The 27,828-nt window shown below is 40.8% G+C and overlaps 2 protein-coding genes across 5 annotated transcripts; both read left to right on the forward strand.

The window, feature by feature from the left end:
- The first annotated feature begins 1,603 nt into the window (after positions 1-1,603).
- On the forward strand, positions 1,604-10,156 carry ccdc14 (coiled-coil domain containing 14). Of its 2 annotated transcripts, XM_028955007.1 has the most exons (13): positions 1,604-1,824; positions 3,170-3,219; positions 3,363-3,423; positions 3,522-3,594; positions 3,689-3,754; positions 4,333-4,527; positions 4,679-4,770; positions 4,865-5,345; positions 5,845-5,983; positions 7,923-8,005; positions 8,504-8,680; positions 9,112-9,244; positions 9,323-10,156. In XM_028955007.1, the coding sequence occupies exons 1-13, from the start codon at positions 1,795-1,797 to the stop codon at positions 10,083-10,085; spliced, it is 2,343 nt and encodes a 780-aa protein (XP_028810840.1). In that variant the 5' UTR covers positions 1,604-1,794; the 3' UTR covers positions 10,086-10,156. The 2 variants fall into 2 exon arrangements, with proteins under 2 accessions (XP_028810840.1, XP_028810841.1); XM_028955008.1 differs by lacking the exon at positions 4,333-4,527.
- Positions 10,157-19,226: 9,070 nt separating this feature from the next.
- Positions 19,227-27,313, forward strand: sft2d2b (SFT2 domain containing 2b). 3 transcript variants are annotated; one of them, XM_028954924.1, is made up of 8 exons: positions 19,227-19,453; positions 20,874-20,963; positions 21,277-21,362; positions 21,762-21,843; positions 22,043-22,078; positions 23,994-24,052; positions 26,370-26,399; positions 26,568-27,313. In XM_028954924.1, exons 1-8 carry the CDS (start codon positions 19,391-19,393, stop codon positions 26,605-26,607), a joined length of 486 nt encoding a protein of 161 aa, XP_028810757.1. In that variant the 5' UTR covers positions 19,227-19,390; the 3' UTR covers positions 26,608-27,313. The 3 variants fall into 3 exon arrangements, with proteins under 3 accessions (XP_028810757.1, XP_028810758.1, XP_028810759.1); XM_028954925.1 differs by lacking the exon at positions 23,994-24,052; XM_028954926.1 differs by lacking the exon at positions 20,874-20,963.
- Positions 27,314-27,828: the final 515 nt, after the last annotated feature.

The raw sequence follows: 27,828 nt of genomic DNA on the forward strand, positions 1-27,828 counted from the left end.
AGGACCTACCAGACCCCTGTCATCAACAGGAGCCCAGTGGAGAGAGTGGACAGCTTCCGTTACCTCGGTGTTAACATCACGCAGGACCTGTCATGGTCCTGTCACATCAACACCGTGGTGAAAAAGGCCCGGCAGCGTCTCTACCACCTCAGACGCCTGAGAGACTTCAGACTGCCCTCCAAGGTGCTCAGGAACTTCTACTCCTGCACCATAGAGAGCATCCTGACGGGAAATATCTCAACCTGGTTCGGGAACAGCACCATGAAGGACAGGCGAGCCCTACAGAGGGTGGTTCGATCAGCCGAACGAATCATCCGTACCAAGCTCCCTGACCTTCAATCTATCTACAGCAAACGGTGCTGCACCAGGGCCAGGAAGATAGTGAAGGACCTCACCCACCCCAACAATGGACTCTTCTCTCTGCTGCGATCAGGGAAGCGCTTTCGCTCCCTGAAGTCCAACACAGAGAGAATGAGGAGGAGCTTCTTCCCGCAGGCTGTCCAAGCTCTCAACAACAGTACATAGAACTCATGCACTTTCACCTCCAATCACTCCGGACTCTTTTGCACAAAACCACTTTGCACATAATCACTTTGCACAAAATGACTCTGCGCTTTTTAGGTCCTTACTGCTCTTTCTTTTATGGCTCTTTCTTCTTTCTTAAACATTGTAAAAACTGTAACTCATTTGCACACCTTCACCCTACCAGTTACACATATTTTATGTTAAAGACGTAAAAGTGTAATACTTGGTTATGTTTGCAATATTTGCATATTGGTTCACTGTTTACTTGCAACATTTGCAATACTGTGGTCTGTAGCAGTTGCAGAAAGCATTTCACTGCACATCATACCGTGTATAACTGTGTATGTGACAAATAAAATTTGAATTTGAATTTGAAAGTTGTGAATCAGACCGAAAATGTTTTGGAATCAGGTTTAGCTGCATTGTAAGTGCTGGAAAGATGAAACCTGAGGTCTCCCCCTCTGTCTGAGGTCTGAAACCTGAGGTCTTCCCATTTAACGTAGATGGCTTCATTTACTCCTCTCTCAAACCATTTACTCCTCTCTCTAATCTTCTCTGTCTGTTCGGTGAAAATGTCAGTGCGAATGTTTCTGACTTAATCATTAGGTTTGTTTGTTTGTTAACGACATAATGCTGTTTTATTAAGGTAAACTTAACCACATATTGTCCTCGTTTAAGAGAAAAAAACACAATTTTAAATAATAAATTAATGAAATATGTTTAGTTGCGTTTATGTTTTACTACAGAATGGGACAATTAAAGTTTAAGATTTAAACTGTATTATTTACAAAACACAATAAATAACATTATAGCGCGTAAACTACTCCTTCGCGCGAAAACCGCAGCGCCAAAGCGCGAGCAGTTTTCTGGCGATGACGGATATGCAGGATCTCCATGGCTACCAACGAATTGGCGTCCAGCACGGAGATTTCGCCTTCTCCACTCTTTTGTTCGGAATGATGCGGTTCCATGTGATCGACGTTTCATCTGACAAATAGCAGAAGGTAGAGGTCGGGCCCATCCAATGAGCGCTTAGACCAACGTTTCCTCAGTTCTCATTGGCTCAGGATGGACGGCTTCCGTTTTAAACAACAAACCGGACAGTAGACCTGCGATCCGAACATTTATTTCACTTATTTAAAGTTTAAAATGTGTTGCTACTTTTTAAATTTTAACTGACGTAGCCCTGCGCGGTAAAAGTTATTTTTCCATTTAACTTTAACGGTGGGCTGGTTTAAAACTGCGCTTGTTTCTCATGTTTAAATCACTATGACCAGACCAGGCCTCGCTAAAAACAAGGTAAGATTTACATTATCTGTATTTATCAGTCTGTGGCTACCAGACGGATGGGTTGTTTTTTACTCTCTTCTGGCCTTTTGTGGTTTTGTCTCAGTAGATTAGTATTGGTTTTCACTCGTTACATACACGGTTAAATACGTGAAAATAAATTTAAGTCCAATTTATAAACTTGAAAGTTACTTGGTGTATATTTATGATATTAATGGTCATGGATGTTTTGGACTGTGGATTGTCTGGGGAGAGCTAGTGACCCGAGTTTCAGGTCGTGTCACCTAGTGATCGTGCACACTGAGCTAACCCTAAGCCTTAATAATAAATCTTTATACAGAGTCTAATTAAATTTTCTTTTGTATAATACTGTGCCAAAGTGAACCAGTGAAAACAAAATATGGTTATCTAAGCTGCAAGTAACGAAACCCCCTGTGGCATATTGATTGCATTTATTGATCTAAAGCAAATATTGATTGATCTAAATCATTTGTTCCATATTTCCATGAAAGAATGACAAAATTGTTCTCTGTCTGTAGGCTTTTACTTGAATGAGATCATTCATTAGTGTACAGAGTTGGGAGAGACCAACACCCAGTTCTTCTACAACAACAACAACAACAGCAATTTATTTTAGTTTAGCCCACAATTACAAGCAGTATGTCTCAATGGGCATAACAACCACTACAGATGACACCCTCATATTTAGACCTGTTCTGGACACAAGTAACAACTCAGATGAAGGAAAAATGGAAGAAACCTTGCTAAGGAGTAATTCAGAGAGGGACCCACTTCTAGGGTAGCAAGAACATGCAATGGGTATCACTACTACTGTTAACATTTGGTTAATAGGGGTCATGACTGTAAGAATTCCGATATTTCTAATATGGTATTATTTCCGATATGGTCCATGCCGATGAAGCTCAGAGTCCATTTTGGTCAGGACCTGGGGTGGTGATGATGTCCATGTCCACATCTTGACTACTGGTGGTCTCATCATTGGACTCTGGAGGTGGTCTGCCGCTAGTTGATAGTAATAGTCTGCAAGGGGCAAACCTAAATTCTACTGGTTGATTAGTTACATACTGTTATCAGGATTATCCTTTTCGGAATAAAGGATAATCACTGACTGATGATCTATTCTTGCAATGAAAACTGAGTTTAACTAGTTGCTTCTGTGAAACCACAGCTGGGGAGACTAGTCCAAATAAACACTATTAGCCGGAACAAAAATTCTGCAGCACAACATAGAAACATTATATATAAATGCTATCTAAATGGAGTCCCTTGCTCCAAACACATACCATCCCTTATATTGATGTGTAGTGTCTGAAAATGAAAGTTGTGTGTGTGACAGGTTATCTCGTCAGGGAGGCTTACCAGCCGTGGCCAGGTCCTCAGAAAGAAGTGAGTTTGTTATTGCATTATATAATAAACGATATGTACCTAGTAAATAGAGTTCTCTGTGACATCCCACACTGATATGAATTTACCTTTTTACCCACAGTTGTGTAGCATGGCTAATTGTGTATAATATTTGTATGTTTCAGGTTCCCCAGCAGACCAGTAGAACCTGCTTACTCCCTCTATTCCACAGACTCAGAAGACCAGGTTTGTACAGCATTTTGTAAAGAGTTGAACTGACTTCTGAATTTAAAGTTCAGCAGTGGACTGAAATGGACTGATTTTATTCAAACATTTCTGGCCAGGTTGTCACCATCCACAAAGGCCTAGACCACTGTGCTGCAGTGCTGACTGGCATTCTTCAGTCTGAGAAAGCTGGTATGAGTTTTTAGTAAAGCTGATGTACGCACAATTGCTTAGTGCATGACAAATGAGTGTGAATTATTTACACTGCTCCCGGCAACACCACCAGAGGCTAAACGTGTGGCGGCTGCTCACCCCAAACCAAGCAAGAGGACAACCTTGCAGACCAACCAAGGTAAAAAAAAAAACTGGATCCTTTATATCATTAGTCATAAAGAAATTGATATACTGGTTTCTGCAGAGACTAATCACTGCCTCATCATAATGTGACTATTGGTCTTACCGGTGGTACATGAATAGGTTTTGTCTATGAAAGGGACTTGATTCATTTAAATTGAGGTATTTGAGCATCGAGCCAATTGTCTGGTTTTAAACCTGTCTTAGGGAATCAGGCAATAAACAATGGTTTATTTTAGCATAACTGCAAAAATAAACAACCACAATAAACATTGGTAGCTGTTTTAGTGACTGCATTGATGCTCAAAAATTGAATGAGAAGGTGTGTCCAAACATTTGGCCTGTACTGTATGTACATAACACTGTATATTAATTACTGTAACAATTTATTTGCTTGCGGTGGCAACCAAAACTCACAAAACTCACTTTTTATCACTGATCAGTTGAATGCATATGGTTGCCAATGTAAACACTTATTCAGCCACCCAATATTTTGAAAGTGTGTGTATAAAGAGATACGTTTTGCCATATGATATGGAATGTTTGAAAGTAGATGCTTGTTCGGCATACTGCCAGGTCAGGTACAGAAGACCAGTCTGTCCTCACAAGGTGGTTCTACTGGGCAGCAGGCATTTGTGGGACAACAAGCACTTGGTTCCTGTAGCCTAGTTCACCCCCAACTGGCCTCAGTAACCCTGTGGGACCATGTCCACCCACACACTGCTAATGCCCCCCCCGCACGTCCTGGCAGCTACAGCATGTCCTGCTCAGGTAAACAGCGCTAAATATGGACACACATAGAGAAACAAATGTCACACCACGCAAATACACATTAAAGAAATGCAGAACCGTAATTTGAACCTTCTTTTAAAAACGTTTTCTTATTTACCTTTTCCATGTTTTTTTTTTCTTTTACTATTAGGTGTGCCAAGTGCCACAGTGTTTAACTGCCGGCTGACAACGTCCACTCCTGCACTCAGCCCTGACAGAGCAGCTTTAGCCTACAGCCAGCCAGTAAGAGCCAGTCACATGCACCACATTCAGTGTTTTACTAGGAAATAAGAATAACTTGTGAAGAGTGTGTTTATTTATTCATTTGTCCATCCAGTGTGCCTCTCACTGCACTCAGGCCCATGGATTATCAGGCGCGCAACATCATCAGTTCACCCAACACTGGGCTGTCACCGGTGTGGCACCCAGTCTCCAGACAGGGGGGGTGTCTCCTGCTCAGCTCATGGCGCATGGTGCCCAGTGCCTCTCCAACCCCACCTCCAGTGTCCTTCCCCAACAGACTACACTCAGCTCAAGCTCTGATACCCCTGGCTCACAGATGCCCCAGACCCCTGAGCAGGTACAGGGCTTCTGGTGCCACCCGGAATCCATAGGGTCGACGTTAGCATCCAGTGAATGTTACAGTGAAAACAGTGAAGTAGAGGAAGTGGGCACTGGGGATAGCATGCCTATCTCAGTCACACACACACAAACACTGCCTGTCAAAGTCAAAGCAACGAGCCCAGAGAAGACCACCAGGAAGGTCACCACTGTCAATCAGCTGCTTGAAGAGCTCAAGACACTGGTGTCAAGCAAAGGTAAAGAGTATAAATAAATCTCAATAAAACTATAAAACAAAATTATTTGTTAATACAATGTTGTAGTACTTTTCACATACCTTTTAGAATTAAGCTTGATATCTATTTTGTTTATATGAGCATACAGCCTACACCCTGGTTAACTGGTCTGAGTTGATCCACAATTCCTGACAAAATGGTGTGTGAAATCATTTGAAATCATTTAAAAGCAAGTGAAGTGGTTGTCATTGTGAAACACAGCACAGCACATGGTGCACACAACGAAATGTGTCCTCTGCTTTTAACTAATAACCCATTGTGAGCGGTGGGCAGCCATGACAGGTGCCTAGGGAGCAGTGTGTAGGGACTGTGCTTTGATCAGTGGCACCTTGGTAGTTTGGGTTTCGAACTGGCAACCTTCTGAATATGGGGCTGTTTCCTTACCTGCTTGGCCAACCACTGGCTTGTGTACAACAGGCCTGTCACCTGTCATGGACTGATCATCCTTTCTTACCATTAGACAATGCAGCAGTGCAGCTGATTGGAGAGGTGGAGCAGATAATCGCTCTGCTCCCTGCTGTGGTGGGTGCCACCAATGTACAGGCTGAAATTGCCCTGGCACTGCAGCCTCTGCGCAGCGAGAATACCCAACTGCGCAGGTCAGACACAGACACAACACTATTTTTTCCCTTGTTTTGATTGTTTTGTTACAATAATAAGCTTCTGACAACTTTTCTTATTTACTTTTTTCATGATTATCCATGTATGGAGTTTTTTCATTGCTCAACTTTTGGCGACGCCTCAAAAGATCTTGCATTTTTGTCCATTTAAATGTAAATGCTGTGGCAAAAATATGCAAATGAGATTCCCACTTGAAAACCTCTGAAAGTTTGTGAAATCTGAATCGGAAGAAAGCTGACGTTCAAGGCCCTGGAAAGTTTTGAAATCAGACATAAAAAGACACCATCCTTGAATATTTTGGGGGAATTGAGATATATTGGATGACTACCACTGTCAATGTGTTATTGTTTTTCCACGAGTTCATTTAAAATTATGCCAACGCAACTTTTTTTTAGACTTGAACACTGTTTAATCAAGTATGAAAGTAAACAAACTGATGTCATTATGAACTTCACATTTTTTCAACTAAAATTCCATCATAAATATATATATCCATAATATATATATCCATAATATATATCCTTAATGTATTTAGCATGGACTCAACCAGGCACTGTGGATATGAATGTTATTTTAAATTGTTTATTAATAACACATTCAGCAGTAGAAGTAGGTAAATGCCGCTGCATGTGGTCCTTGTATTTGAGGATATTGGTCCTGAAAAGTCATTGAAAGGTCCTTGAATTTGCTATTAATCAAGGTGTGGGAACCCTCTCTAAACCTCATTGATTAGAAGATAATTTGAAGTGTTTTGGTGTTTTCTATCGGCAGGACTTTGGTTGGTGTTTTCTATCGGCACAAGCAACTGCATTCCATTTACAGTTGTCGCCAAAAGTTTTAAATACAAATTGCTGTTTTTCACAAAGCTTTTTTTTTTAAGACCTCTGCAAATTGCCCAGGCATGCTGTCAAACAATTTCTTTGCCAAATCCTGACTACTGACCCATTCCTTCATAATCAATACTTGGAGTTTGCTCAAAATCCTTGAGCGCAGCATCAGCTACAATCAGCTACAATCACTTCATCTGTCACAGAACAACCTCCTTATCCTTCAACACAGGACACCCAGATACTGGTTCAGTCATTAGTAATCTCACGACTGGATTACGGTAACTCCGTCTATGTACCATTCAACCACTACAACTAATACAAAATGCAGCAGCACGACTAATCTTCAACCTCCCCAAATTCTCCCACACCACCCCACTGCACATTCCCTCCACTGGCTCCCAGTAGCTGCGTGCCTCAGATTCAAAATTCTGATTCTGAAATTGATGAAAAATTGGGCTTCTCTTTCATTCAGTGATTTTTTTTTTCTTTTTTACACAAGTGAGAGTGTTGAAAAAAGCACAAGGCTGGAGATCATTCTGGTATGCTGACTGAGTTAAAAAATAGCAGACTGAATGCTTTAAAAGGAGGGTGGTGGTTGAAATCATTGTTCTTCCTCTATTATCCATGGTTACCTGCAAGGAAACACATGCAGTCATCATTGTGTTTCATAGAATTGGCATCACAGGCAAGGATATTGCTGCTACTAGGATTGCACCTAAATCAGCCATTTATTGGATCATTAAAAACTTCAAGGAGAGGTGTCTCGTCAACAGTAAATCATCCTGAGACAATTCATGTGTGGGAGTGACATACCAGGGCGAATGGCAGAGGTAATCAAAAAGAGGGCCAACACTTTTATTAACAATTACATCAAGTTTATGCAAAGAGGCAATATTGCATAAACTTGTAATGTAATTGTTAATAAAAGACGTTGAAACCTTGTACTTGGAAAGCCTTTTACTTCAATACACCACAGAAAAAACTGCCCAACAGATCTAAAAACACTGAAGCAGCAAACTTTGTGAAAGCAGTATTTGTGTCATTCTCAACTTTTGGCCATGCCTGTATGCTTGTGTTTGTTTTCCAGACGTTTAAGGATTCTAAACCAGCAGCTTCGTGAACGCGAGCGGGTGGAGTGGATGGCCAGACCTGTGGACAGCACACTGGAGTGTAATATATATGTTTTTGATATGCAGTGTATTTTACATACCCAGAATAATGCAAGCATGCTACAGACTGAACAGACACTAACATTCCATTCAACACTAATGTCTGTCTCTGCTGTCCGCTCCATTCAAAGACCCTGCACAGTCACCATCAGAATCATCCACATGTGACCCTTAATTTGAATATCTGTATTACAATAAAAATGTGGACAGCAAGAATTAAATGCGTATAGACTTAATAAACGACTGCCTTCTTTTTGGTGCTCCAGGGGAGTGTAATGACTGATTGTTAATCGTACTTGTCGCCCGTGAAGTAATGAACTGTTATTCTAAGTATATGGGGGTATTTCCCATTGTTTTAATCACATAGTCCACTTTGTACACAGTTTAAGAAATATTTAGCCTCATGGGAAGAAATATCAAGGCTCATGGGAAGGATGATCAAGGCTTAGTGACTGAGTGTGTGTTTGTGTCTCTCTCTCACTCTCTCTCACATCTACAGTGGCATCTCTTCAGTCTCTGAACCTGTCGCTGCAGACACAGCTGAAGGAGACATGTAAACACTTGCAGGAAACACAGCTGGAAAACCAACAGTTATGGCAAGCCACAAGGAAAAAAGAGCAGGAGCTACAGCTGAGCAGGGAGCAGAGTGAAGCAGAAAGCAGCCGGATCCGTACAGGTGAAGCAGTGTAGACAACGCTGTTCCCCCTTTCACACTTTTGAGTTTCACATAATAGACGTGCTTATAGTTAATCTTTTCATCGGTTTCTTCGTACTCATTTTCTCTTTAATTATTTACTAGATTAATTAACTAGACTTGACATTGTGTAGTTTAGTCATAGTTTAGCAGGGAGCAGTTGGTGTGGACAGTACCTTAATCAAGGGGAACTCAGTGGAACCATGGCAGTTCAGGATTTGAACCTGTAACCTTATGGTTATGAGTCCACTTCATTACCTAATATTATCTTCATTATTGCATCTTTCCTTACTAGGGCCACTTCTGTAACATGAATCGCAGAATTAAATGTGTCTTTCTGTGTCTGTAAATGTTGTCTGAACCACTTGTGTATACATGTTTTTATGTGAGTGTGTGTTTGCTTCACCCTTTAGATGTGGGTAAAGCCCTGGTTGAAATGAAGACTTGTCAGAGAAAGCTGGAGGACTCAGAGAGGGACAATGTTGCGCTGATGCTTACTCTCCACCAGAGGGAGTCAGAGATCAGCAAACTGCAGGATGTCATACGGTGCAGATTAATGTAGCTTCACTCCCTCAGTTTGGTTGCTGTGACTAATAATAATTTGTCCTGTCCATCTCTTGACAGAAATCTCCAGGGGTCTTCAGGTTTAGACAACTTGTCTAAGCCAGACTCTCAGCACTCAAAGGAAACTTTTGGCCTGTATGAGGATGAACAGAGGGACCTGTCTGGGTGTGTTTCAGACTCCGTAAGGACTTCCTTGCAGATATTAGAGTCTAATTACAGCCCACACAAAACCTCCAGCCCACAATATGATCCCTGGAATGATGAAGGGACAACTGGGCCAACAGAGAAGGTCTGGTCTCCCGTGAGACATGCAGTAGATGGAAGCATAATCTCCAATATGGAACAAAGGAGAAATTTTATCCCTTTGAGAGAGACCATTGTGGGCCAGATGCCTTGTACTCAGAAACTTTCTCCAGCTCGAGGACAGAGCTTTGAGGTTTCGAGAGAGAGTGCGGTGGGGCAGGAAGGCTTTACGGCCCTGAGTCACGCCCTGGATGAAATGTATGTTTCAAGCAGGGTGCCTTCTCAAGGTACACCTCATGTCAGGCTGGACTGTGACCCCGCCACTGCCATTATATCCCAAAATGCACGTCATCACTGGGACCACGGTAAGTCTTCATCACTGGTAGGCTGGCCCTCTGTCACAGACACCATTTTCTCTTCATGTGACAGTCAGTCGCTGGCCTCTGATGGCAGCAGTAACTCGTGGTCAACATTTAACACGTGTGATGAGATGAACTTCCGCAGTGGCCTGGCAGCCCTGGACGCCAGCATCGCCAGCCTGCAGAGGACCCTACAGGCTGACCTGAAAATCATGCCATAACCTGCTCCTCAGCCACCACTGCAGATGTATTCTGTGTTTTATTATTGTTTATTAAAATGTTTTTTAATGTTCATTTATTTTTATTCATAAGTACATCACAGGGGATTTCCAAAGCTGCTCATTTTATAAAATTGCACATCCTGAGCAAAACAGGTACAACAGTGTGAACTGGAACCCTAGGTTCTTGCACAAATTTGGGAAGTGTGGGAAATTTGGGAAATTTCTGTATTTTTATTGGAGAGTTAAGATAGTGTGGACATTTTGTCCTCATGAATAGGAATTTCCAACATGACCTTTAAGCCAAATACTTTTATGATTGCGCAAGTGAAGTATGTTTTGATTAATCTATTTAATTATGATAAGAACATGTTCAACATAAACCTTCATGACTGTTCTAGACTATCCCCAGCTTTGTTTATTACATAACCTTGTCATTGTTCTGTATTTTCTGTAAAAATGACCCATAAACAAATAGCCATCTTAACCAAAAGATGCCTGAAATGTATTTGTTTTATCTGTTCAATTAATCATGAATCTGGTTTGAAATATTAGTGTGTAAACACTCGAGTATGGATTTGAGAATGTCATCTTTTCAAAGTATTTGCTTAAAGTATGTAATAGTTTGCCTATGCGAGTAATGTTCAGATTTGGTGCAGTGTTGGCCGGGTTAGGAAGCCTTTACCAAAAGGTTGCGGGATAAAAACCAGGTGCCATCCCCTTGAGCAAGGTACTGTCCCCACACAATGCTCCCTAGGTGCTGTTCATGGCTGCCCACCTTTACTTCAGTAACAAGGAGAGCTTGATGGGCCAGATGGCCTCCTCATTTATTCCTCATGTTCTTACGATCGTAACACAAAGATCAAATAGTAGTATAGTTGGGAAATTCTATTTCATGAGTATTTATCATAATCACTTCAGTCATACTTCTAACCTTATGTGAAGCACAAGAGGTCATATAGGGATCAGCTTCATTGGTGAGCTCACCTGCTCAGGTGGTGGTGATGAAGAGGGTGAGTAGACAACATTGTTTGTAATTTGGAGCTATGCAATAGTGCATTGTATAATTTTAGTAATAAAAAGCATAAAAGAAGTCTACATATGACTGCTTCTATCATGTCTCAAGTGACTGAAATGGACGTTCAACAGATAATGCTGTATTGGTATATGTTTTAAGTTAAAGGCATGTACAGTACTAAATCATCTCTTATACACAGTATCAAAATTGATCAGAACATGCACTTCAGAGGGCTATGAACATTTAAATTGAAATACAGGGAGTGCAGAATTATTAGGCAACTGAGTATTTTGTCCACATCATCCTCTTCATGCATGTTGTCTTACTCCAAGCTGTATAGGCTCGAAAGCCTACTACCAATTAAGCATATGAGGTGATGTGCATCTCTATAATGAGAAGGGGTGTGGTCTAATGACATCAACACCCTATATCAGGTGTGCATAATTATTAGGCAACTTCCTTTCCTTTGGCAAAATGGGTCAAAAGAAGGACTTGACAGGCTCAGAAGGATGCAGCACTCTTAAAATTGCAAAGCTTCTGAAGCGTGATCATCGAACAATCAAGCGTTTCATTCAAAATAGTCAACAGGGTCGCAAAAAGCGTGTGGAAAAACCAAGGCGCAAAATAACTGCCCATGAGAAAAGTCAATCGTGCAGCTGCCAAGATGCCACTTGCCACCAGTTTGGCCATATTTCGGAGCTGCAACATCACTGGAGTGCCCAAAAGCACAAGGTGTGCAATACTCAGAGACATGGCCAAGGTAAGAAAGGCTGAAAGACGACCACCACTGAACAAGACACACAAGCTGAAACGTCAAGGCTGGGCCAAGAAATATCTCAAGACTGATTTCTCTAAGGTTTATGTACTGAAGAAATGAGTGAGTCTTGATGGGCCAGATGGATGGGCCCGTGGCTGGATTGGTAAAGGGCAGAGAGCTCCAGTCTGACTCAGACGCCAGCAAGGTGGAGGTGGAGTACTGGTTTGGGCTGGTATCATCAAAGATGAGCTTGTGGGGCCTTTTCGGGTTGAGGATGGAGTCGAACTCCCAGTCCTACTGCCAGTTTCTGGAATACACCTTCTTCAAGCAGTGGTCTGCATCCTTCAAGAAAAACATGATTTTCATGCAGGACAATGAAAAGGCTCGGGAGAACATAATCATTGGCATTCTGCTTCTCATTCTGCAGACCAAAAGTTCATGAACACAAAGCAAAAAAAATCATATGACAGAAGAATTTGGCTTTTTTTCACCTCAGTGATGAACAAAATATTTGGTTTAAAATGCCAGGACTTTACGATCAGAGGATATTAAGGACTTTATGACACGCGTGAGAGGCAATGAAGAGGATGTTGCTGACTTTTTTTTTTTTTAATCAATGCTTTTACAATGCATTGAGTCATTACAATGTAATGAGGCTAATAATTTTGACCAGAGGCATCTTTATAGAGAGCTCAGTGATCATACATGAAACTGTCTCTTCATTTCTTGTTGCTTTGTCCAGATATGGTCCTGATAATGCAGATGTCAGTAACTTACTAGGACATTGTATAGGTGCTTTCACAACTTGCTTTATGAATATGAGAAGAGACAGATATTCACTGATGTGACAAACAGATTTATACCCCCAACCAGGGACAGATTACGGACCGGGCCAGCGGGGCCGCTGGCCAGGGACAGCCCAAAGCAATTTGCAACGCAAACAGTTTTTTTCACATTGGAGAACTTGCAATGCGTAAATCATGGGAAGAGACCTATTTTTTCCCATGGTAATAACCAGGCTGCTGAATAGAAATGGGATAATTAGCAAAAGTGCTTTGATTTAGAGCATGAATTGTATGACGTTCAAACTGCATGATCAGTTTGCATTGTTGATTAAAACTGGACAAGTTCTAAGATTTTCTGACTTCTGTCTGATGGTTATCTCATTCAATGCTAGAACAGCAGACAGCATGCCGTAGTAGACAGTTGCTAGTATCAAAAAAACTCCCCTGCCAGTATCAAAACTCCTCATTCAGACAGTTCAGCTTGAGAACTTGCTTTGTACTCTCTATACAGTCTTCTATACTTCTTTGTTGTCACAAGATTAACAACCAAAAGGCTCATTACCTTTTATATTGAAAGTCCTATCATATTATTTTATACTGTATTATATTTCTTAGTTGTAATAACAGTACACCAAGGCTAGTCTAAGTAGCAGTTGCTACCTAGCAACTCACAGCCTTTTTAAAAGGTTGTCGTTCTTTTATATTTTAGCTATAGTATTGCAAGAGTAATTCTAGATCACCTTATAAAGACACAATTTCCATAAATAACATGGATCCCAAACAAAAAAGTGGTGCTTCAAAAAGAAAAGCAAAAAAAAAAACGAAGGAGGCAAAGGCAGTTTTCCTAAAAGATGTTCCTTTAATATCAAACTCTTTTTTTTTGATAAGCCGCTGGGTAAAAGTGAGATGAGTATTGCTAATGTTAGCAGTCACCAGAGTTCTAGCAATAAAGATGAGCTCACCACTGGATTATTGTTATCTGACAGTGTCTATGAACCCTTGCAGACCCAGTCAGGTACAGCCCTGCCAGGCTACCACAGACCACCAGCAACAGAAAGATAATCAAATGAAAGTTGCAGGTGTGTCAGAGCCACAATTAGACTAGTCAGCTGCATTGCCTGAGGTACAGTTTTCAAATGAGGAGGGCACAGACCCCAGCTCCTGATGTGAAACTGTCAATGACCCTGCTTTATGGCCCAGTACTATTACCGACCCAGCCAAGTCAATTCTTCTTAGTAGAGGGGTAGCTACATTTCAAAACAGAAGTGCTAAGTATCCTGCCTCAGTCAGGGATAGAAACATTGAAGGTATCAGTAGTTGTCTCAGTTGTTGTCTACCAAATGGGCAAACAGTGACTAGGCAGTGGCTAATTTACTCCCCTTCAACTGGCTGTGTGTATTCTTTTGCTTGCAAACTGTTTTGCATTAAGGACAATACTTTTGTTCATGGATTTTCTGACTGGAAACATTCAGAGCAGATTGGTGAGCATGAGAGGAGTGCAGAGCATAGAGCTTGCATGCTAGCATTACACCATCGCTCCAAAGGTACAGCAACATTTGATTCTGATATCATCAAACAAATTGATGCAGAGAGACAATACTGGTGGGATATTTTAAAACGAGTTGTTGCCGTCATCCAGTTTTTGGGGGAGAGGGGACTCACTTTCAGGGGAGACGATGAGCTACTGGGCTACGATGAGCTACGATGAGCTAACAATGGTAATTTTTTGGGCATCATAGAACTGTTGGCCAAGTTTGATCCATTCCTAGCTGAACACCTCCAAAGGTTTGGTAGCAAGGGAAAAGGCTCTGTGTCCTATTTGTCATCAACCGTCTGTGAAGAATTTATTCATCTAATGGAAGAAAGAACAAAGCAAGCAATTGTTAATGAAATAAAAGATATTTTCTCTGTTATAGTTGACTCCACTCCAGACCTTGCTCATGTGGACCAACTCACTTTTATTTTCAGATTTGTTAATCAGGGCGGACATGTAGTCGAGCACATTCATTGAATTTAGTTGGTGCCAATGCTGTAGACAGCAGCTCATTTCTTAGACATTTCTTTGACCTGCTACAGACAATGTACACTTTGCATCATCTACACACAGGTGGGGGAAGGTCTTCCATAACAGTGGTGTCAAACTCACACTGAAATCGCTGTCAGGTACTCGGTGGAGTGCACGGGCTGACTCAACTCAGGCTCTGTGGAGGTATTATGCACAACTGAGAGAGGCATTGAATAATATTTCCAAAGATGAGGAGAAGCGAGAAACTCGCAGTGAAGCCTCTGCACTTTGTGGGAAATTGGATACGCTGGAGATGGTTTTCATAGCACGCTTCTGGAATACAAAATTACGGACGCTTCAAATATCACCACTACTGTCTCCCAGGACTATAGGCATGACCTCCAGCGCACAAAGAAGCACCCATGAATGTTTGATGAAAGCGCAGAGCCAGGTGTTACACTTAATGGTAGGGACGGATTAAAACATTCAATGTTGTTATCGACAAACTTAACCATCATTATCTTAACCATCGTTTGAGTGCATACACACATAACTGAGCTATTTGGTGCTCTTTACCTGTCTGAAAATATGTCCAACAGAGACCTCACTTTAAAGGCTAACTCACTCGTTGCAGCATATCCTTCAGATGTGAACATGAGCCTGGCAGATGAACTGATGCAGTACAAGTCATTCATGTCAGAAAAAGAGACACGCCCAAGTAAAATGCTCAGAACAATGATGGATTTAGATTGGCAATCAACCTTTCCAAATGTGTACATAGCACTTTGACTTTTTTTGACCCTGCCTATTACAAACTGTGAAGGGGAGCGCTCATTTTCAAAACTCACTCGCATTAAAAATTAACTCAGGATTAGGATGTACCAAAACCGCCTGAATTCACTATCACTTCTGGCCATCGAAAGAGAGTTGGTTAGACAGCTTAACTTTGATGAATTAGTGGATGACTTTGCAAGAAGGAAGAGTAGAAAGAAAGTTTTGTAAGGTAGGCTATTGACAGATGGGTTAGGGTTAGTATTTAACATTTTACTTTTTCACAAAATATCTATAAATAGACCTAAATGTTATCCATATTATACAAAATGGTGACATGGAGTAGGAACAGTAAAATGTTATTTTTCCCTTTAGCTGCATAAAAAGTCCCCAAAGTTTCACAACTGGTTCATGGTGATTTATTTTCCAAATGAATCAAAATCTTCCTCCCTCCCCCTTAAGAGCGTGACACATGCTGGCTGCCAGTGTAGAGCCCAGCCCACCGGCTGTTGCCAATACACAGTCTATGGCTGCCTCGCACTGGTTATGGAATGTTGCTAATATTCGGATCAAAGATTCTAGGGAATTATTCTACTCTGCATACAATACATTGTCTTAATGCTATTTTAATCCATGTTATTGTACCAAATACATTGCCGATTTTATCAGCAAAATAATATAGATCATATCGCTTAGTTGATTTAGTTTATCCATGCCAAGGGAAGAAAAGCCATGCTTTTAAACAAGGGTATCGTTAATTTCAGCCCAATTGGTCAGTAATAGCAAATGCACACAGATTTGACAGAAAATTAAGCAAATGAAGTAAAGAAAAGAATTATATGGACGTGCGGTAGACGTTTCTAGTGGGCATTCCCAAGTTGAAATCATGGATATGTTTTTCTTGTCGTGGCGCAACGTGTTTTGTTTTTTTTGTTTCAATCTGTATTATAGTATGTTTGCCCTCCTAAATCTATATGGCATAAAGTAAAAGAACGAAAGGTAATGTAATAAAAGTAGATCTACAATCGCAAATTTAAAATGATAAAGACTTCCATGAACCAGCAAGAAGACAAAAGGACAACATTAACTGTAGCTACGAAGTTTTAAGGTAGGACAATAGGTTTCATTTATCATTTGCCGGCAGTGGCTATAGTTGGCAAGAAATTCACAGCACATATTATTTTAACCGCATCACCGTTCTTGTTGGGTCTATTTGTTGCACCTTATACAGATTTATACATGTCAACTTGCATCTGGCAAGCTAACGCCCGGCCACCTCTCAACTACATGAGCGCACATCTCCACAACATTCTGACAACCCACGTGTAAACCTGCTGTTATCTAAGTTATTGGTTTATTAAATATGGCACGGGTGGTGGGTAGTATTCGTGATTTCACTTACTTTACCATTTCATTCTGTTGGTGTCCTTGAATTTATTTGTTCTTGACCCTGCGCATGATATGACTGCCCCCTAGCTACGAGGATGTAATTGTCTTCTTTGGAAAAGCTGCAAAGCAACAATTGCAGATTATAACAGGTACATGGCATTTTGGTTCACTTTTATAGACATTTCCATTTCTATTTCGAACTAGCACATTCTGGACAAATAATGTTTGTTGTGGTACAATCTGGTTGTACTACATTGCTACCTGTCTCTTAAAACAGAGATGGGTAACCTGGTGCTAAATTGGATTTGAGATCCAATTGGATTTGAGATCCAATTTACTGTATCAACTTAAGCCACCTTCTTTTCACTTTTTCCGAGGTAAAAAGCGGCAAAAGATTTTGTCAACTCATTCTGCTTTTACAACAGGGTACACCGCACTAGTTTGGACCCACAAGTCGCATGGTGACATAGCAACTAGCCATCCCAGACAATGCTGCCATTTTTTTATTTTTGAGGGGGGCGGGGGCTTGTGAACATTTTGCCCAGGGGCCCACACGACGCATAATCCGTCCCTGCCCCCAAACCACTTTGACTGGCTATCCAGGATGGCCCCAATACACCATAACTGCTTAACAGATTTCACATTGTTTGTTTATTTCATCTTGCTTTGGAATCAGTCAAAGACTCAGGCAAACACTGGGAGTTTAAACCGGTAAGATATGCATTACCGTCAGATGAAGAACTGGAAGGCATTGTGACTAAACACTCCAAATGGTGGTGAATTACCTATAAAGCTTTTAATGGTCTCGCTATGCAATACCTGATTGAACTCTTAGTTATTTACAACCCACCACGCTGCCTGTGTTTGGTACACAAAATACAGAAGGTCACAGCTGGGAGCAGATCCTTCTCCTACAGAGCTCCGCAGCTGTGGAACGTCTTGCTGGTCAGTGTTCGGGACTCAGACACAGTGTCAGTGTTTAAATCTTAACTTTAAATATTTTTTCTCTAGCTTTTCTGCTAAAATCCCAGACACAGTGTTAATTATTAAGTCAACTTTATTACACAGTCACCCTGTCAAGCACAGACAGTGTTAAATTCACCTTAGTTAGGCTGTTCTAGTTAGGCTACACTGATTTGGGCCACTACCACTATAGCCACATATTTCTGTACCAGTTGTACAATGCCACCGTCTGCCGCTGCTTCTGTTTGTTCTCTCCGAGGCACTGAATCAAGCGTACAGACCACCCGCAGACTCCAGTGAAGAGCCCACCAGATAAATCCTAGTCCCTAGCAATTAACTGCTAATGAGACAACTTAACATGCAACAAACCAGAGGGTTGCCACAGCCACCGTAACAGCTGAAGCTTCAGGGATCTTCAAATGGACCAGTAGCATTATAAATAACATGCAGTGTAAACCACAACACTGGACTAAACAAATACTCTGCACTCTTCAATACCTCCAAACATGGACAAATGCTCTATACTGCATTTTGGACGTTTCCACCACTGCACATGTAGGACTTTTTCTCCTCTTGGACAAATCATCACAACACCTGCACTGACACCAATTGCAGGCTCACTCTACCCTGGACTCCTTCACAAGGTTTCTTCCTTTCTTTTTTTTTTGTGTGGACTTTTTGCTTGTGTGCAGAAGAGTCAAGTGTAAGGCCTGTCAAAGCCCATCGAGACATACTGTATTTGATTGGGTTTTATAAGAAATAAAGTTTGTTGTAGCATGTGCATCTCTCAATAACGTTTATTAAGCTGCCACATGTGCACACACAGAGAAGATGAATAACTCAAAAGCAAAGAAAAGGGACACAGAGTAAACAGATTCTTCAATGGTTATCAGTAGCTTTTCAAAATGGCCTCCTGCCAGCAGTGCCACAACAGAATTACAATAATCATACAAACCAAACTATAATAAAACAAAAGAAAACCAAAAACTTATACAAAATTACACAGAAGTGTTCTTCAGTAGATTAATGGGTGTTAAATGTGAGTTAAATCATTTTTGTGTCTTAACTTAATCTTACTGATGGTAGCACTCACCTTTTCTTCTCTGGATGCCCCAAGCAATTGGAAAGGGGCTTCATCGGAGAAAATGACTCTACCCCATCCTCAGCAGTCCAATCCCTGGACTTTTTGCAGAACATCATTCTGTCCTTGATGTTATTCTGGATTCTGGATTATATTATGGATTATATGCAAATTGCTATAATAAAAACGGAAGCAGCAAATTAAAATAAAAAAGTTTATTTGTGTCAATCTCAAAACTGTTGGCCACGACTGTATCTCTAAATTCGACAAAACTGTAATTATAAAAAAGGAGCGACACCATCTGGCGAAAGTGCGATTCTTTAAATCACCCGCGTTGCGCTGTGACGTCTGCACGCTGCATCGTTGCCAAGGCTGCACGCTGACGGAAGCGCTCGGATCCACCTGTTGCTCTGCGAGTAGGAAGAGGGTGTGATCGGTAGAATCGGTAGCTTTATAAGTGCGTTTTGTCCAGTAAAGTGCTGTTTGGAAGACGCCACTAAGCGCCACTTCCGCGTTCAGAAATAAGTATATCCGTCTTCATGGACAAACTGAAGAAAGTTCTGAGCGGACAGGACAACAACGACGACCTCAACGTGTTACAGGTATTGTTTACACCAGTACAGAAAACAACAACTCTTCGCAACGACATTGGGGACGCGTGGCAGGTGAACAGATCACTGGTTAGTGTAGAAACTACTTTTTCACTCACAAGAAAGTGAAGTGGTTGTCATTGTGAAACACAGCACAGCACACGGTGCACAGAGTGAAATGTGTTCTCTGCTTTTAACCCATCACCCATGTTGAGCAGTGGGCAGTCAAGACAGGCACCTGGGGAGCAGTGTGCGCCTTGGCAACTTTCTGATTACAGGTTTGCTTCCTTTCCTGCTATGCCACACTGCCCCAAATACCCACTCCTTCACCAAAAGTGAATAAGGTAGAAGTGGCTGTTGTTTTAGTGAACTGTAATCATAAGTCTGCTTCATGCACAACATTGTCTTAGATTCCAGGGCTGATTCTAATAAGTAAATGCAGTTAGTTCGGATTTGTATTCTGTGAGAGGCAGGATATAAGGGCTCTGAAGCATTTCTCACCTTCAATAGTTAGTGTCAAGTGACCTCAGTAAAGTTAGCAGTGAGTTCTGTATTCGACAGACATTTTTAGAACTTCTTTGAATTTTCTCTTACTCATTAAACAAAAACCAAGAAATCTTCACTTTTACAAAGTCATGTATGTCTGTGAACTTACACACACACTGTTTCTTTAATTCCTGCAGTTGATTTGTAGATGCAAAATAATACAGCTGCTCTTCCACTCATGCAACGTTTCAAAATAAAACCCTAACCTCAAACCTAACCCTTACTCTATTATCTTCAGATTGCAGCCGTTGAAAAAACGTGTTTAAGTTCACAGATTTAAGGTTACTGAGTAAGAGAAAATACAGCTAAGATTTTTGAATCTGAATGCCTGTTGAATACAGAAGTCACTGCTAACTTCACTGAGGTTTTCAAGTGACTGGCAGAGGTTGCCCAAAACCCTTAAAAGCTCATGTCTACTTACAGTAAAGCATGGGCTCTGGAGCCTTATTGCTTTATTATTGCTTTGTTTCATGAGATATTTTTAACACTTATGTACTGTCAGGTTGAGGTAGGCTGGATTTCAGTAGCTCTGGTAGCTCAGTTTTTCCTCAGGCTCCTCAACCTGTCCAAAGGGACTTTACATGACAACTTAAAGTGAAGTGATTGTCATTGTGATACACAGCAGCACAGCACATGGTGCACGCAGTGAAATGTGTCCTCTGCATTTAACCCATTACCCTTAGTGAGCAGTGGACAGCCATGACAAGCACCCGGGGAGCAGTGTGTGGGGACTGTGCTTTGCTCAGTGGCACCTTGGTGGATCGGGAGCCATAGTAAACGGGCAACCTTCTGATTACGGGGCCACTTCCTTAACTGCTAGGCCACCACTGCCCCTGAACTAATATCATGTTTACGCTGTGTGTGTGTGTTTGTGTGCTCTGTACAGGCTGTGGGTGATGCAACGACACTAAGCTGGGGTACTCGCGTGAAGTGCTTCATAGCATGTTTTGTTTTTGGAGTTTTCTGTTCAGTGCTGGTAAGCATTCACATATCTGATGTCTGTTTATGAATGCATGTGTTTGTGCAGCATGCTGGTCTGTGTGTGTCTCGTTTATTTAATTTTCTTATTGTTCATTCTCTTGATTACTTTTTTAAATGTAAGGTTCTTTGCACTTTAGAATGACTTGTGTTGGTATTTAGCTGATAGTCTGTTACACAGCAGTTTCTATAACTATACAGGTATGAAGATCAGATATGGATTACAGAACAGTAATGTACATCACTCTACACAAGAACATCTGTTAAGCATCTGTTGTAGTAAATGTTTATATTTGGCTTTTTGGTGACAGGGCTCCTGTTTACTATGGCTCCCACATTCTGGCCTGGCAGTGTTTGCAGTTCTCTATACATTTGGGAACATTGCTTCTCTGGCCAGGTGAGTGACACGTTGGGACACTGTGTTTTTGTCCATTGATACTGAGGATTGGAGTATGATTATGTACAGTTAGTTAGTAAGTGAGTAAAAGCAATACTGCTTATTGCTTAGGTTCCAGTGTTTGTCTTTGAATGGATTGAAAAAGCTTTCACAACCTCATGATTTGGCTCTAGAATTAAACCTTCATTAATTTGTTAATGCACTCTTATTGGGTGATTTATAGCCTGTACCTAGACCCCACCCACTTCTGTGCTACAAAAGGAATCCTTATTGGACTTACATATAGTACATATTAAAGCAGAAACAGCCTTCACCAGTCTCTTGTAGTATTTGCTGTGTGCGTATGCATGCGTGAGTGTGCGTGTGCCACTGTGATATTTTGCATCTCCTTGACTTCAGCACAATGTTCCTGATGGGGCCTCTAAACCAACTGAAGAGGATGTGTGAAAAGACAAGGGTGTTGGCTACTGTCATCATGCTGGTGAGTATAAACACACAAATACATACATAAAAGTAATTATATATTCACATACTTCATCAAAATCACTGAATTTACTTATAAATTTTAATGTACACACATCTCTTACACGCACTCATTTTCAAACATGAAAACCATGTTTACACACATAGTAGTTTACACGCATGTGATGGTTGTGTTTGATGTGGTGATATGGTTTCAGGTTTGCCTTGTGTTGACACTGTGCGCAGCATTTTGGGTGAGTGTGTGGTTGTGCTTTTATTGCTGGTGATTTGCTGTATCTGTACTCCACTCATTAACATATTTATGCACCTCCTAACATCCTACCCATTTTGCACATCTCAATTATTTTTGCACATCTTAGCTCCTTTTGCACATTTCTGCCCATTGTCTTTTTTTTTTTTTTGTCCAGTTTGGAATATTCATCATATCCGCTTATACAGTCCCTGACAAAAGTCTTGTCCCTTGTGTACAAATTGGCCTCAAGTGCTGATGAAATATTTTATTTTTTTTTTTATTCCTCATTTTATTCCCTACAGCTTTTGTAATAATGTTTCAGTGCAAAACAAAACTGTCAAAGTATTCTAATTTTCAAAACTTGGTAAAGACCATTGAGTCAATTTTTGCGAAGACATAAGTGTTGTTGCTTTGTCATATAAGCTTCACCTGTGACTAATAATGGATCAATTAGGTCTCAGGTGTGTTTGTCGGATTCTGTTTCGAAATGGCCTCCATGGTCAAATCAGTGTCCAGAAGCCAGCACCAAACAAAAGGCAATTGGAAAACCGTGTGCCATTTGCCAAAGCCCACAGCCTGATAAAAGGATGGACGTTGGAAAAGTGGCAGAAGGTGGATTTTTCATATGAATCTTCTGCCTGCATGGATCTGAGATTCACCCCCAAAATGTGAAGTTTGGTGGCGGAAAAATCGTGGTCTGGGGTTACGCAATGTAAGTGGGTGTGCGAGAGATCTGCAGGGTGGAAGGCAACATCTATAGTCTGAAATACAAAGAAATCTTTGCTACTTTTTATATATTGGGGCAGTGGTGACCTAGCGGTTAAGGTTAATCAGAAGGTTGCTGGTTCAAATCCCGATCCGGCAAGGTGCAATTGAGGTGCCACTGAGCAAAGCACCGTCCCCACACACTGCTCCTCTGTCACGGCTGCCCACTGTTCACTCAGGGTGATGGCTTAAATGCAGAGGACAAATTTCACTGTGTGCACTGTGTGCTGTTCTACTGTGTATCACAAGTGACAATCACTTCACTTTAATGTTAATGTTAATAATGTTAATATTCCCAACCATAAAAGAGGCCAAATTCTGCAGAAGAAGAAGATCAAGATACTCCAGGATTGGCCAGCCTAGTCACCAGATATGAAAATAATTGAGCATGTGTGGGGTAGGATGGAAAGAGGAAGCACGGAAGACAAATCCAAAGAATATTGATATTGACTCTGGGAGGCATGCAAGACTGCTTATTTTGCTTTTCTTGATGACTTCATCAATAAATTGTATGAATCCTTGCCAAATTGCATGGATGCAGTCCTTCAAGCTTATGGAAGTCATACAAGATATTCAATTTCGATCTCACAGAACCACTACTTAATTTGCTAACATATTTTTGTATTTGCAGTAAATTTGTTCAATTTCTGTATAGGCAACAACTTTTGTCTTGCCAAAATTTTACCTTTCTGTCTTGATTAAATGATAAATCTTTTTTTCAGTGAAACTAAATCATTTCAATGCATTAAACATCATTTGGTAGGGTTTTAGTTTTTCATATGAGTTATTTTAACACCAATTGATAAATTAAAAGTCAGGTTAATAGCAGGTGTTTCTACAAAATAGATAAGAGACAATAATTTTGTTAGGGACTGTAAGCATCTTACATGATGTCCTGTTTGTTCAGTATACAGAAGGTAAAAAAAATTTATAGTCAGTACAGTGAGTTTTATAGTTTGTGTGTGTGTGTGTGTGTATGTGTGTGTGTATGTGTGTGTGTGTGTGTGTGTATATATATATATATATATAATATTTGTTTTATTTTCTTTCTTTTGCACTATGGGGGGGGACTCTGTGAAACAGTATTACAATGCACATATACTGTTGTACTGACAATAAACCGCTCTTGAATCGTTACTTAATTTCCCCAGTGGAAGAAGAACGGCATCGCTCTGCTCTTCTGTGTGCTGCAGTTCTTGGCCTTTGCTTGGTAAGACGAAAACCAAACACACTTGCACTTCCTAGATTGGATCACAGCCACCGTCAGAGCTTGGGTCTTCCCTAGCACTACTAAACAACAGACAGTCTACAAAGCAGTGCCACAATTTTACAGAAAAGGAATCTCATCCAATTATGCTCTTGAGGGAGTTGATTGCATATTTAACACGCACACACATATATCTATATCTATATATATATGTTTATCGAGCACACACTAGGAGGATTACTTTTACAAATATTCATTTAGCTTATTTTACTGCCCAATAACTCTCTTGAAGGACACTGAACAAACACTTGTGTTTTTGCTTCTATTTTTCATGAGCTGGACTCAAAGATCTGAAACATTTTATGCATTCACAAAAGTCCCATTACTCTCAAATATTGTTCACAAATCTGCCTAAATCTGTTTTATAGTGACCACTTCTCATATGCCAGGATAATCTCTCACCTCACAGCTATGGCATAGCAATGTGCTGATTAGACTGCCCCCAATCAAAAGGCCACTCTTAAATGTTCACAGTTTTGCTTTACTTGGTAGAGGGTGTCAGAAAACCAGTCAGTATCAGTGACTACAATTTGCCTCACGCAGTTCAACACATCTCCGTCACATAGAGTTGATAAGATTGTTGATTGTGACCTGGGGAATGTTTGTCCACTCATTTTCAATAGCTGTGCAAAGTTGCTGAATATTGGCACACACACACATGCTGTCTGCCACCTGAAAGTGAAAATGAAGTGATTGTCATTGTGAAACACATGGTAGTGTGTGAAGCACATGGTGGAGTGATTCAAACCGGCAACCTTCTGATTATGGTAAAACAGTGAAAACTAGGACTCATCCTTGATCAGAATGCCTTTCCAATGTGCCATCTAATGTGAGCATTTGCCCACTCAAGTTGGTTATGATGACGAACTACGGTCAAGTCCAGACCCTGATGAGCATGCAGATGAGCTTCCCTGATACGGTTTCTGACATTTTGTGCAGAAATTCTTTGGTTATGCAAACTGATTGTTTCTGTAGTTGCACGGGTGGCTGGTCTCAGATGATCATGGAGGTGATCATGCTGGATGTGGAGGTCCTGTTTTCACATCGTTTCACATGGTCTATGGTTGTGAGGTTGCCTTTGGAGACTGCATATGGTAGAGAAATGAACATCAATTTTACTGGCATCAGCTCTGGTAGACATTCCTGCAGTCAGCATGCCAATTGCATGCTCCTTCAAAAGTTGCGACATCTGTGGCATTCTGCTGTGTGATCAAACTGCACATTTCAGAGTGGCCTTTTATTGTGGGCAGTCTAAGACACTCTTGTGCAATGTTCATGTTGTTTAATCAGTACCTTGATATGCCACAGCTGTGAGGTGGGATGGATTATCTCTGCAAAGGAGAGGTGCTCACAAACACAGATTTAGACAAATTTAAGAACAATAATCGAGAGTAATGGGGCTTTGTGTATGTAAAAAATGTTTCAGATTTTTAAGTTCAGCTCATGAAAAATGGGAGCAAAAACAAAAGTGTTGAGTTTATATTTTTGTTCAGTGTATGTTGTCAGGTGGTGTCAGACCAAAACATGCACAAATTAATATCTCTAAAATAGCAAGCCTGGTTTGGATCAATGTGGGGCCCTGCAGTTCCCTTCTGTCTGAAGCCCCTAAAATGTTTGCATGCTACCTAACACAGGGATCACAGGCCTGGGTACTCTTCACCAGCAACTGCATGGCTTCTCCCGCTTCCTTATCCTTTTCAGCGTGAAGACCTCTGGCATTATGACCCCTCTGCTATTATGCTGTGCCATGTAACTGAATACTACATTTAAAATGAAAATGATCTTCCGTACGCTGCTATCCTGTATTCTGCCGGTAGTAAGCACTGTACACTGTTAGTTTGGGACTTGAGAGAGCACGTCCTGATGGCTTTCTGGCACAAAACAAATTAATAAAAAAATAATAAAAACAAGGCAATTACTGTACAGCTTTTAGTCAGGCTCATTTGTGTGGGGTCAGAGAGACGCCATGTGACCTGACTAATGCTGCACTCATTGTTCTCTCAAGCACCTTTTTTCACAATGGCAGGAGATGCCGTCTTGCTCTCTCTCTCTTACTCTCTCTCTCTCTCACACACACACACGCACACACACACAGACACACTCTTGCTTGCACACGCAAGCTTCTTCCAGACTCCCTTTGAGTCTGTGGAGTTGTGTTGTGCTATGTGTATGTATCGGTTTGGCTTTTCTGTTTTTATTTTGTGTCTGCTGCATTTGTGTGGGCTTATTGTTTATTAATAAGAATTTTGTTTATTTACAGGTATGGCTTGTCGTACATCCCCTTTGCACGGTGAGTTATTGCAGATCAATATGTTAAATACTCAAAACAATATAAACCATTTGAGATCTGTGTGTGAGGGAGAAAAAGAAATAAGTGTGATTTTAATTAACATGAGTGGAACATTGTCTGACTCCTGGGTCATGTGTATGCGATTATTACTTATGTGTGTGTTGACAGGGATGCGGTGATTAAGCTGTTCTCTGCTTGTCTGAAATAAGAGCATGGACAACATGTTACACCCCCCCCCTCACCCACCTAAAATCATACATACACACACACACATACATGGTTGTATGAATACACCCCCCACCCCCAAACACTCACACACACACACATGTTAAACATACCATAACAAAAAACACAAACACATCACAGGTGCCTCTCCTTCACCAGCAACTGGATCTGTTCCAGCGGCACGACTGCATGCACATGCACATGCACATGCACCTATACATCTGTCTTGGAGCTGTGTCAGGAATGGACTGTTGTTTGTGATATTTCAATGTTTCCTGACATTCCTGAGCTCTTTTACCTGCTTTTGTTAGGCGCTTAATTTTATTAGAACCATTTTGTGATGTCACATTTCAATGTTTATTCTGAAGGCACAAGGTCTGGCAAAAAACGTTAATGAACCCCATGAACCACAGTGCCCTGTTTAAAAAAAAAAAAAAAAAAAATATATATATATATATATATATATATTACACACACACAAATGTAATGAAGTTCTTGAAAATATATTTCTATTTTTCCCTTTAGAGAAGGACTGTTTTATATGTGCATAATAATTTAATTTCCAGCTGTTTCATACAATTTTACCAATTTTAGCAAGTTTTACCCATTTTAACTACAGAAGAACATTCACTTTTATTAAAAATTTCGAATATGTTCTGTTTGTTGAATAAAATACTGTTTTTATGGCACTTTTTGGTTCAGTTTGTATGTTGGTCCTGATTTTAATTTTTAATTTGAAAGGTCACTGGTTGCGGGTGCGGTTCGGGGCTCTTTATGTTCTTTAAGTCTGTAAATCCCCTCATTTGGCGTGACTGGACTGGAGCAAAGATCGGGTTTCAAGAGTGAAGCACAAGCGGTGCTGCTGCCGCACAACTCCAAAAAGCAAATACACTTCTGCTTTATTACAAATAATTTATTAATAAATACTGTGTTGTAGTATTTAGTTTTTTTATGTTATATGTGCGTATGGTGCCGTATTTGGTGGTTTTATATACAACATATATTGTGTGTGTGTTGTAGTACTGTTTTTTTTTATTTCTTACATGGTATATGTGTGTCACACATGTGTATTTAGTCTTTTTGTACGTTTATATACATGTGCGTGCGCGCGCGTGTGTTTTTCTGAAGTGTAAGTTTTTGAAAGTTCCTCTTCATTAGTCCCGTTCCCGCCCACGCGAGCGCAGGTAAAAGTGCGCGCTCTACC

Source organism: Denticeps clupeoides, chromosome 15, assembly GCF_900700375.1.
Source record: "Denticeps clupeoides chromosome 15, fDenClu1.1, whole genome shotgun sequence".
Lineage (NCBI taxonomy): Eukaryota > Metazoa > Chordata > Actinopteri > Clupeiformes > Denticipitidae > Denticeps > Denticeps clupeoides.